This window comes from Eleutherodactylus coqui, chromosome 9 (assembly GCF_035609145.1).
Source record: "Eleutherodactylus coqui strain aEleCoq1 chromosome 9, aEleCoq1.hap1, whole genome shotgun sequence".
In the NCBI taxonomy this organism is placed as follows: domain Eukaryota; kingdom Metazoa; phylum Chordata; class Amphibia; order Anura; family Eleutherodactylidae; genus Eleutherodactylus; species Eleutherodactylus coqui.
This window is the reverse complement of record NC_089845.1, coordinates 139,587,467-139,600,261: the sequence shown is the minus strand read 5'-3', so window position 1 is coordinate 139,600,261 and position 12,795 is coordinate 139,587,467. Positions and strand designations below refer to the sequence as shown.

Genomic DNA, 12,795 nt, shown 5'->3' with positions numbered 1-12,795 from the left:
AAGAGCCCTGACACAGCCAACCAAAAATCGCTACGTGTGAATGAGCCCTAATACATGGATGGGCTGGGTCCTCCAGACCAGAAGTCCAAGGATCTCTTTGACATCCGTTTGCCTTATTAGGTCTTTATAGTTTTTTTGTTTTTTTTTTAAATAGAAGTTTTAGTGACTTTTACTGTGTCTAAAACTTTTGTACGGCAGGCGATGAGATGCCTTTAAATGTACGGATTTCTCATGAGAAGCAGGACAAATTACACAGCTGCCTAGAACATCTTTTCAGTCAGGTAAGTGATAAGTAGAGTAATAAACTAATTACTTTAAGGTCATATTTACATGTACAAGTCGTTGTGTGATAGGAGGCCGGGCATAAAGCAGCGCCAATAATGGAAGAGTGAAACTGAGTGTGGAATTTATCGGCTTTTATTGTGATTTGCCTTAGATTATTCTAGACAACGAGAACATCGAATCATATAACAGCCCTGAATAATGCATATGAAAGAGTGGAAAAAGCACAAGACGTGGCGTATATGTTAAGATCTGCGCAGTTTTTAGATGCATTGTGTGAACACTGTTTTTTTAAAGCGTCAGTCATTCCAACACAACATGTGACCAATGCTCTGAATACTGCAGTGACTAAACAGCAGCTCAAATGCTGTATGAACTTCCTTTTAAAAGGATTGCCTTTTGATCGCTTTCACATCTCGCGATGCGACAGTGCTATTGGTCACACGTATGGGAAGCCCATGCTTTCCAATCGGTTCCTTCACATTACCAATGTTTTGTAGGCTGCTACATTGCGAGAAAAAAAAATCGTGGCATGCTGAATATTGCCGCAATTTGCTGTTTTGTAGCCCATGTTTTTCCATGGAGCCTTCCTTTCTGTTGCATTGCACAAAAACGTGGTTTTCGTGTGGTGTGATGCAACTCTTACAGTAGAAAATCCTACTGTTTGTCCCTAAAATAAGCCCTGGCTACCTTAAAAGAAATCAATACATCACCTAACAGCCACTGTCCGCTCCGCCGCACTTCTCCTTGCAGGTCCCCAGCACACTTGGCAGTAGGCTTCAACCAGCGCTTCCTGGTCAGGTGTTCAAAAACCTCATCTGCAGGAAGCTCTAGCTCTGATTGGTTCTTGAGCGCCGCGGCTCAGCCAATCTGAGCCAGCGCTTCCTGGAGGTGGGTTTTTTGAACACCTGACCAGGAAGCGCTGGTTGAAGATTACAGGCAAGAGTGCGAGGGACCTGTGAGGAGATGTGCGGCAGAGCGGACAGTGGCCCCCGAAAAACCCGGCAAAAGAGCACTACAAAGTCTGGCGGCTATGTAGTGACACAAAAACATGATATTGTCACCAGAAAACACAGTGATATTGCTAGGAACACAGATATTGCTGTGATTTTCTTGCAACGATATCGCTCTTGCTCATGTGAAAAGGCCTTAAGCTGAGAGCGCATTTCGACCCCCTAGCAAACAGCTGATTTTTCTATTGGCTGATAGAGACAGTGTATGATGGAGTCTCCATAGGGGAAATGTAGTCTTACAAGATGGCGATTCAGATGAAAGGTCCGCCAGAGTGGATGCCGCTATTTGTTAGTATCTCTCCTCTCTGGCTTGTACTTAGGGGGACTACCCTGTATTATGTTCATATACCCTAGTAGGGAGACCCCCTGTTATGTACATTCAGGGCTTATCCTATGTGGCCTACACAGGTGTAAATGTAATGCCCTAACTGGACGGATATACACACAATATAATAATACAAATAGCACAAACTTTATATGGCAAAAAACAATAATAGGGACAAGGAAATACTGACCCTAACCTACCATTGGAAGATAGCTGTGATGAGCGTGTCCACCATCGGGAACCTGGGGTGACCCTGACTTTCCCTAGTTGCTAGCAGGAAATGTAGCAAAGGTTAGATAGAACATAAATATAAAAACCACAGATGCACAGGAAAAATATATAACTTTCCCCCCCCCCCCCCAGGTAAAGTAATCACAAGGAAAACTTATCTTCATAGAGATAAAGGGCTGAACCAGGTGCTGCCGACGAGACCAAAAACACCTTCAGACAGGAGTCAGCCAAGACAAATTTTAAAAGTAGAGCTAAGACAGCAAGTCAGACCAGACCAAAAGAGGCAGGAGTATAACCGGCACCCTCAGAGAGGAGGGGCCAGAAGAAATATACACAGACAAATGGTGATTAACTGGCTGGGCAGTCCCACCTCCCAGCCAAGCAGTCCGCCCATAAACAACTGGAAATGTGTTCTTTTTGATGCCCAGCACGGAAATGATTGTGGACTGGTGTGAGTACTGGTATGAGGCTAACATGGGCCAGGGCCCACTTCATGACATCATTCCAGACCCGATCCTCACTCAGCAGGTGGCTCCATGACAATCCCTTTATGTGATGGGAGGCAGGTAAGGGTTGATAGATGATATACAGCTCAGTAAGCGTGCTTTCATACCTATGCCCAGGGTTCCACTTTCCTGTTCCATTCAGGGAGCAGGAAAGGGAGTCTTGTGGCTGAATGGCTCCACCTCAGGACGGCTCCGAATGGAATCCATTAATTATAATAGTGTCCGTTCTGTTTCCACTCAGCTGTCCGGCTTTTAGACGGAAGAAAAAGCACTGCATGCAGCTCTTTTTCTTCCGGTATTTTGAACCGGATCTCTGGCGATACCTCCGACCGGAGGTTCCAACGCAGATGTGAAACCATTCTAAATTAGTCAGAACCAAAGCTAAAAATGTATAGGGATAGTATTATGCATTATAAAACATCTCTGCCTCTTGCCCAAATACATTTCAGAATTTGTGTTCCTTATTCAATTGCAATAAAAATCTTCTGTATTGTATTAGGTGGAATCAATAACTAATCTACTGAGAGGACCAGCTGTGGCCAGAGCATTTGAGCAAACAAAGTATTTCACACCAGGCCGAAGTTTACAAGGTATCTATCTCATATCTATCCATCCATCCATCCAAGGCTAGTTTCACACAAGTGTTCTATCACAGTGTTTTTGCCGTGATAAATCGCCGGCCGAAAATCGTAACCATCTGAAGCATTGGGCTCCAATGCATTTGTTCAGATGGATTATTTTCTGGTGCATAAAATTGGCCGGGCCGGAAAATATAGCACATACGAAACGCATTCTGGCCGGCAGGAAAAGATAGGTCTTGTCCTATCTTTTGCCAGAATATATCAGCCATTCCATAGACTCCTATGGGAGCCTATGAGAGCCGTCAGAAAAAGAAAGGGGGAGAGAGTTTAGCAGCAGCTCGCATTGCCAAAGTCCCTCCCCTTGCCGGCAGCTCCATTAGGCTGGGGAGGGAGTTTAGCTCTGCTAAGCTCCTGCCTGATTCTGCCACACCTGTCCCTGTCCCGCCACCTCCTTTTGCCAACAGTCGGCAAAGGGTGGAGAGGCAGAGGGAGGGGGAGGGAGTTTAGTAGAGCTGTATTCTCTTCCTCTGGCCGATGATATTCTGGGCTGTGGCGTATACATGCCGCACCCGGCCGTCTGAATGGGCAAGAAAGCGGGAGAATCAGCTGCAACTTGGTCGTGGCTGCCTCTTGTTCACGCGATTTGCGGCCGCAATTCAAGTGGCCGAAAATCACCGCGCACGTGTAAAAGAGCTTTTATGCTTATTAGCAATAACATTACAACCCCGTATAGGAGATGCCAATGACACTGAATTATCAGCAAGTTAATGCTCAGTTTAGAAGCAGATAAAGCCTCCCATTATTATATGCAGCCAACAATTCATAAAGAAGAACGATGATGGGAATATATGTGGAGTTTATTTAGAAAATTGGTAATTGTATAGTTTACACTGGGCTAGGGAGCTTCAAATTATGCTTCTGCTCTGCAGACAGTGTCAGAATTCATACAACCATATATTACATGGTTACTAATACAATTGATTGGAAGATTAAAGGAATTGTACCAACGGACACTACAAAGCTATAGTGAACATGGCTTTAGCATGAACAGATGTGCGTATTGTATACATCGGGATCTGAGTACTGGAAACGTCACTCTTCTATTTCTTGCATTCTGCAGATTTTCAACAGGAAATGGAACCTAAATTAAGCTGTCCAAAACGGTTACGACTTCACATTAAACAGGACCCTTGGAATCTGCCCAGCAGTGTCCGCATTCTTGCACAGAACATGAGAAAGTTTGTAGAAGGTGGGCTATAATTTGTAAAACTTTGTTCTTTGGTTGACTACAGTGTAAAGGTGACCATACACATTAGAGGCTTGGATAGTTGTCGAACAAATGATTGTATAGTGAATCTTTTGGGAGAACGAAGGTATTAGACATGTAAAATTCAACATGCCCAATGCTTCCTTCCTCCGACATCATCTGTTGAGGGAGAGTAGTTGCCAATACACATTAGAATAGTACTGAGTAGAATCCATCAGCAATCTAATGTGGTATGGGACAACCGAATTGTCCCCCGATGTTGGGAGAATGAGGATGGCAGATGCTGAATTTCAGCATCTTCAAACCTTTCGTTCTGCTGGTAGGTAAGTGGCGCCACAGGTGTCTGGCAGATGTTACGTTATAGAGAGGTTAGAGAAGATAACTGTCTGATATCCATATTAAAGGGGTTGTCTCACGCCGAAATGTTGTTTTTTTTTATTCAATAGGCCCCCCGTTCGGCGCGAGACAAACCCAAGGAATGGGTTAAAAAAAAAAAAAAATTATTACTTACCCGAATCCCCGCGCTGCGGTGACTTCTTTCTTCCTTTACCAAGATGGCCGCCGGGATCTTCACCCACGATGCACCGCGGGTCTTCTCCCATGGTGCACCGTGGGCTCTGTGCGGTCCATTGCTGATTCCAGCCTCCTGATTGGCTGGAATCGGCACACGTGACGGGGCGGAGCTACGAGGACCAGCTCTCCGTCACGAGCGGCCCCATTCACCAGGGAGAAGACCGGACTGCGTAATCGCGTCTAAAAACGCCAGAAGACAGTGAATTTAGACGGATCCATGGAGACGTGGACGCCAGCAACGGAGCAGGTAAGTGAATAACTTCTGTATGGCTCATATTTAATGCACGATGTATATTACAAAGTGCATTAATATGGCCATACAGAAGTGCTGAACCCCACTTGCTGCTGCGAGACAACCCCTTTAAGAACAACGATCAACATCAATCAAGAACTCTGTTGATTTAAATATTATAATGACATTATGTACAAAGTTGAGACTTAGGGTGCATTCACACGAATGTATATCGGCTCGGTTTTCACGCCCAGCCGATATACGTCATCCTCATCTGTGGGGGGGGGGGGATGGAAGAGCCAGGAGCAGGAACTGAGCTCCCGCCCCCTCTCTGCCTCCTCTCTACCCCTCTGCACTATGTGCAATGAGAAGAGGTGGGGCGGGGCTAATTCAGCGCTTAGCCCCGCCTGCGTGCCGCCTCCTTTCATTGCAAATAGTGCAGAGGGGCGGAGAGGAGGCAGAGAGGGGGTGGGAGCTGAGTTCCTGCTCCTGGCTCTTCCATCCTCCCCCCCCATGCAGATGAGGATGACGTATATCGGATCGGCGTAAAAAACCGAGCCGATATACGTTCGTGTGAATCAAGCCTTAATCTGGAGACACCAGGGTTTGTCCGCTTTGGCCTCCATTTCTTTCATTCTGAAATACTGGAAGTAGTTCCTGTAATTTCCATTTGATCTGACTCCAAGTAACAGACGCTGAATATTACTCGGCATTTTCACATTATTTATGTTCTTAATAATTGATGGTCATTTAAAAGAATGTTTTATAATCTAAAAACCATATATGTTCAATATCCTTGACAAGAATAAGTGCCATAATGTTCCCGTGTGTCAGTGGGATAAAGTCCAACCATGTTCCTCTTTCAGACCTTAAGGACTTAATCATAGTTCTTTCTGGGGGTTTATTGTTGTGATGTACAGAATATTGGCCATATTTGAAAAATGGCATTTCATTTCGGTCAGTTGTATCCATATAACATTGTAGAGTAATTCCAAGAAGAATGCAGAGTCTGCATTTCCTGTAATGTATCTTGATAGCGGGGGAATGATTCTCCAGAAGATTTATGAGTATGTTTATTTTACCGAAATTCAAAGGCGATTAAAGCAACAGTTATCTACTTTCTGCAGTCTAATTGAGCTTATTTCCCACAGCTCCACATCTCAAAGTCGAAAGAAGAAATGCCCTAAACTATCAAAAAAGTTTCTTTTGATGAGTCTTTTTATTAAAAGGCATGTCGCTGATCCTGGCATCTAAATCTTAAATCAGATAGAAGGAGATGTAGCTAAGGCACAAGACATTTATACAGATTACAATCTTGAGTCTTGTTGGGAAACATAACAGCTTGATAAATAATCAGTCTTGCCTTCCAGAGATTACGGCATGGAGAATTGCAGAATACATGGGGGCCAACTCAACTATTTTTGTTTGTTTGTTTTAGAGGTGGAAACGCGAATACTGTTGGCCCTGCTGGAATATACAGGTAAGAATATTGGCTGTTTTAATCAAGTCATTACTATCAGTAAATTTTAATTGGAGTCATTGCATATTTGCATACAGACAAAAAAATAACTTAATAGAATTTGCCTGGAAAACACATTTAATGATCTCTCTTCCCCTCCCCCACCCCCCGAGCACGCTCGGACAAGAATGCAGTTACTTGAGAAGAGCGAGGCTCGCTCGAGTAACTGACTGACTTATCCGAGTGGGCTCGCTCATCTCTATTAATGACCTATCCTCAGGCTAGGTAATCAGTATTTAATGGCCCAGAGGCACGCCAGTCAGGATCACTGGCGATCAACTGATTGTCCGTCCCGCTGTCAGTGTTTAGCTGTGCCAGATGTCATTATCGCTGTCAGAGGTGGAAGTATCATAGAGGACTTCAGTCTAATTGAAATCAATAAGAGCTGAAACCTCCTACTACTGCACAACTGGGTCAAATGCAGAAGTGTAATAGGAGGCAGCGCTCCCATTGATTTCAATGGGACTGAATCCCTTTATGATGCTTCCACCTCTGACACCGATAACGACGTATGGTTCTGCTGCACTGACAGCAGTCCGGATAATCCGCTGATCTTTCGGATCCCAATTGGTAGATCACTGCCCATTAACTACTGATGACCTATATTGAGGATAGGTCATCAATAGAATTTGCCTGGAAAACACCTTCAGATCTTATCAGGACATCTGAAAGTTTTTCTTGATATTTTAAAAGATTTTTCTTGATATTTTATATGGCTTTAAACCATCTACATGTATTTGGGAATCCTAAAAGTGTCTCAAGGAGTAAAGGAATAAGAAAATCTGGAAATGGGTACGATGTAGGCAGAAGGATGTAGGAGCATGCGATTCTTAAACTGGCCATAGTCTTGTTGAGCCGCTTGTTCACAAAGAAGAGAAGGGTGAAAGCTGCAGCTAGACACATCTGTCAGTGGCTTACCTTCCCAAGAACAAAATGATCAGGTAGTTGACACCCAATATCTCAATCCTTACAGATATGCAACAGATGATCGTCTGTTCCTGCCAACATTGGTGCAATCACAGAAAATGGCCATATACTTACTGACTGAGGAGGGCATATAGCTGCATCCTCCCATCATGCAGGTAGCAAATGAGGGAGCTAATTGCACCTGTGAGGGACACCAATGAGACAGCCACTCACACAGCCTCTTAATATAGAGGGGGGGTAGCTGCTTGGTGTATACTCCCACACAGAGTGGATACAAAGTGGCAGACTTTCTGATACATGTAGTGCACCATGCAGACCAGCAACCTATTAATGACGCCATAATAGTTTGGCGGGTTGCCCTGCCCCTCAAAAAGTGGACCACATTGGTACTGCCACCCTGGGCTCCCCCTGGCATTTTGAGGCCACACTGCATGTGAATAATGGATAATAAATACAAGGCATTAGTTGGATTTTGGCCAAGATACATCAGTTCACTAACCGCGTCAAGGTTCCTTGCCTGTAGTGAGTCCCTATATTACTATAAAATATGTATTTATTCGGCGAGAGCTGCCTGTGATTGGCTGAGCACCACAGCCAATCACAATCAGCTCTTTCAGCAGCCAGGGATTTTAAATCCCCGCCTGCTGATAGATCAGCACCACAGTGCAGGGCACAGCAGGAGAAGACGTGGCTGTGCCCTGGCAGCTGAAGCAAGCGGAGTATCTATTTTTTTTGTTTTTTACAGCACTTTTACAGGCTTTTTAGGGAAGGGCTTATATTTAAAGCCCTTCCCTGAAAGCAATCGACAAGCGGCAGATGTTTTCTTCATCCCGGCGGGTGTGACGGCAGCGGCAGAGGGTAAGTTTATTTTTTTACACTAAAATTTTTGTTTTTCAGGGAAGGGCTTATATTTAAAGCTCTTCCCTGAAAAACAATGCAAGGGTGCTGGCAGACCATTGTTTTCAATGGAGTGGCCGTCAGCAGCCGCAGCTCTATTGAAAACAATGCACGGACCTGCATTCACACGTGTTTCTTGCACGTACATGGGTGCGCACTTATGTACGCACCTATGTATGCGCAAAAACACGCTCGTGTGAAGCCACCCTTAGAATAAAATTGTGGCATATCCCAAACCCCAGCCAAAAGTGATATTTCATCAGCTGCCATCTATGAATATATTCTAAAGCTAGATTTTCACATATATTGTGTCAAAAATAAAATAATTCCATGCAGATATATGCATTACAGGAATACTTATTAAAAAAAAACCTTTCACTGCAAATTTTTCAAAAACTGTCCGAGTTAGGATGTGCCATTATTGCGCTGAGACCATCAATTATAACATGTGTACCAGTTATGTCAGTGATACTTATTAGAATAGGATACTGTATGTTATTGATCTCAACATACAGATGTTCCCACCCTTAACCCTTCTTGAATAGCGTTGCAATTTTTCATGTTACCAATATCATGCAATCCAGTAAATTAAAAAAAAAACATATGGGCGATGGATGTCCAACTGATGACTTTCGTTTGGGCAGATGTATACTTTTTTCATAAAGTAACATCTACGGCTACACATCTCGGCATACGTCAACATACAGATATGTCTTTATCAAAGTGCTAACAACCACTTGTCTGTGAGTCCGTGTGTGCTGTGTAAGTTACATGCAGAGTCTGAAATCAGCTGTGTGCTCACAGCACCTGTGATGATGTCACCATCATGTAATCAGTTAGCGGCTTTTAGCTCCGCCCCCTTATCACATGACGATGATGTCATCAGAGGTCCTTTATCCTTGTGCACTGAATGAGGGATTATGGGCGGACTACATCCCCCACAAACCCCTGAGGCCTCAGTTGCTATGGATTCAGTAGTACTCAGTCTGGAAATTTGTAGCTGGTTGTGAGACAGCTGCACACCTGTGTGGAGATGCTAATAAAGGACAACTCACAAATATCCGCGTACATAGCTGACGGTGCATATTGACCAACAACATTGAAGCATAGTCCTTCCCCACTATCTTCACATCTCCTGAACATGATATCATGTCATCTCAAGTGCTAATGTTGCCAACACCAGTCCAGGCTAATTGTCAACCATTGTCCAGTCTTAAAACCATCCCTTTCACTATATATTATTATATTAGTAAGGGGTGCCACCAGAAACACTGGTACTATAAATACTAATAACTAGTATCATTCTAGTTGCATATGTTCATGCTCCTAGATAAAAACCATATTGGTCATCTTGATTTATATCAATGGAAGCGCCAATACTATTCATTGCAGCGCCTTCTTCCTTTTAGCGTGTTCGCATTCTGGGAATAACCTGCAAGGAATTTAATTACGGTACTTTACTTCCAGACTTCTCAGTAATACAGACTCTTTTATGACTGACTGCAGTCTATCAACATGATGCAAACTATCCAAAATGATAGTTTAGGATTGGAAAGTAGTGTATTTCTTATTTGGCAGGCGGTCATGAATAATTGGTAGTAGATATGTTCGCTAGTGATAAAACACACCTTGGCATGCTGTATATACTAGTATACAGGATTAAAGGGGTTGTCCGGCCATAAACATCATATCTCATTACTTCTGTTTGCACATTTCCATGCACTTTGTAATGTACATTGTGCATTGAAAATGTTGCAAACAGAAGTTATTCACTTACCTTTAGGGTGCCCCCCCCTGTGTTGACCCTCGGTCGTCCGTGGTTACGACAAGAAATCGTCTGTATTTCTTGTCGGGCCGGCAGCAGCTCTCGTCGGCGCTGGAACGCACCTCTTCCTTTCCGCGCATGCGCAGTCCTTTCTTCCGCCGGGACCGCGCTCTTTACCTAATCATCGCAGGGGACGCGCGCCGCTGGTCGGCGCATGCGCAGTACACTCACTTCCTGGTTTCATATACCAGAGCGGAGTGAGTGACTGCCTGCTGCTGCTGCTTGGAGCAGAGCCAAGGAGACACCATCGGGACTTGAAAAGTATGTGAAAGGGGAGAAGGGGAGTAGGGGGAGTAGGGGAGAAGGGGAGAAATGTTGAAAATGTTGGAGAGGAGGAGTTGGAGAGATGGATGGATGGATGTGTGCAGGGGGGGGGGGGGGTGCAGTGATGTGTGTGTGTGTTCGTGGTGTCTGGAGACCGGCTGTCAGAAGTCCCGGGGGAAGGGGGGGTGTGTGGAGAGTGAGAGATGGATGGATGGATGTGTGCAGGGGGGGGTGCAGTGATGTGTGTGTGTGTGCACGGACCCGGATGACAGAAGTCCCGGGGGAAGGGGGGGGTGGAGAGGGAGAGATGGAGGAATGGATGGATGGATGTGTGCAGGGGGGGGGGGGGGGTGCAGTGATGTGTATGTGCATGGACCCGGCTGACAGAAGTAGGGGGGGGGGGGGTCATTGTGAGAGGGGCACTATGAGGGCATGTGTGTCTGGGGAAATGTTTTACTTTACTTTAGCAGGGGGCGGGGCCTGGGCGGGGAGAGACTGTAGAGCAGTTCAATAGAGGTGGGCGTGTCGTGGGCGGGGCTAGGACGTGAGCTGAGGGAAATCCTGCCTTTTCATGTCTCTTACTACCATCGGGAGCGCGCACACAGAGGAGGGAGAGCGCAGGGCATGTGAGAAGGCAGCACAGAGGCGCCATCTTTGAAAGCTGCAGTGAACATCAGAGTCTAAGGTAAGAAACTGACATTACAGCTGATCTGCCGGCCGGTTTGAGCCCCTGTATGCTGTCTGTTACTATCCTTACTGAAAGGAAAGCAGCAGCATTATAAAAAATTTTACCCTGTGTGGCCGGACAACCCCTTTAAGTTACTAGAATGGAAGTGATAACAGCTAATGCTATTAATTACACATTTTTCCCCAACTTGTCTCTGCAGATAGTGAAGTACAGCTAAGGAGAGATATGGTGTTTTGCCAGAGTTTAGTGGCCACCGTCTGTGCCTTCTCCGAACAGCTTATGGCTGCATTAAATCAAATGTATGACAGCAACAGAGAATACGAAGTGGAAACACAAGAAGCCAGTAGAAGATGGTTGGAGCAGATTGCTAATGCCGGGGTTCTCTTCCACTTCCAGTCTCTTCTCTCTCCAAATATGGTAATGAACACCACTACCCCTGTATATTAGAAATCACAGCAGAACAACCTACCCCCCCCCCCCCAACTCCTAAATCCCTAAATTAAAACTTTATTAAATATATTCTAAAAACAAAATATTTACCAGGCATATAGAAATATGAAAAGAGATCAAAATACCTGTTGGCTTTAGTTTTACATTAATCATACAAGGGTAAACGCAAAATCCTGAGATAACATACAATGGGTCCGGGAAGCCCTCAGACCCTTTTCCTTTGTCTACATTGCCTATGTGCTATATAATGAAATGCTATCTAGATATTCTGTTTATACCCCTGAATGACTAATCTGGCATCAAGAAATACAGTGAGTCTGGAGAGTCTTCAGACCCTTCCATTTTTTTTACATTTCGTCATGTTGTGGCCTTATGCAAATTTTTTTTTTAAAATCAAGTTTTTCCCTATTATTTTGCACTCTATACCCCATAATGGCAATGTGAAAACAGAATGTTTAAAATTAGAGTTGAGCGAACGTGTTCTTAACGAACACTTACGCACCCGGACACCGGCTTTGCCGAGGACTTCAGTGTCCGCGCGTAAAGCTTCGGCGGGCGCCGGGGGGCGGGGAGAGGCGCGGCGGCGCGGGCGGCAGCAGCGGGGAACAGGGGGGAGCCCTCTCTCTCTCCCTCTCCCCCCCCACTCCCCGCCGCACCCCCCCGCGCTGCCACGGCGACCCCCGAACTTTTTTCGCCCGAGCACGGAATTGCTCGCAAAGTTCGGTGTTCGGGCGAAAAGGGGCGGAGCCGAACACGTTCGCTCATCTCTATTTAAAATCTTTATAAAAATTAAAAATTATCATCTTGCAGTGATAAAACTATTCACACCCCGCACTCAGTTAGTTTAAGCACCTTTGGCAGTCATTACAGTATCCAGTGTTCTTGGGTCTGATGCCACAATGTTTGCACACCTGGATTTGGGGATTTTCTGCCATTCTTCTCTGCAGATCCTCTCCAGCTCTGTCAGTTTGGATGGGCACCGTCTGTGGACAGCCATTGTTCGATTGGGTTCAAATTAAGGCTTTGACTAAGCCACTCAAGGACATTCACAGAGTTGTCCCTTAAAGGCCCATTTACACACAAATATGATCGCTCAAAAGAAGGCTTTTGAGTGATCATTTTGCATAAACTACTAATTGGTACTAATGTCTATTAGTACCAATTAGTAGCTTAAGCAAGGTGTGTGAGTCTCCAGGACTTATATTCAGAGAACAG

The 12,795-nt window shown here is 44.9% G+C and overlaps 1 protein-coding gene across 1 annotated transcript in view; it reads left to right on the top strand.

Annotated features, from left to right (window-relative positions):
* PREX2 (phosphatidylinositol-3,4,5-trisphosphate dependent Rac exchange factor 2) overlaps window positions 1-12,795 on the top strand; it is a 320,125-nt gene that overhangs the window by 223,823 nt on the left and 83,507 nt on the right. The window contains exons 28-32 of the mRNA XM_066578561.1: window positions 199-281; window positions 2,857-2,947; window positions 4,059-4,187; window positions 6,449-6,490; window positions 11,330-11,547. Of these exons, the coding sequence (XP_066434658.1) occupies window positions 199-281; window positions 2,857-2,947; window positions 4,059-4,187; window positions 6,449-6,490; window positions 11,330-11,547 (563 nt within the window). The remainder of the gene's footprint in view (window positions 1-198; window positions 282-2,856; window positions 2,948-4,058; window positions 4,188-6,448; window positions 6,491-11,329; window positions 11,548-12,795) is intronic.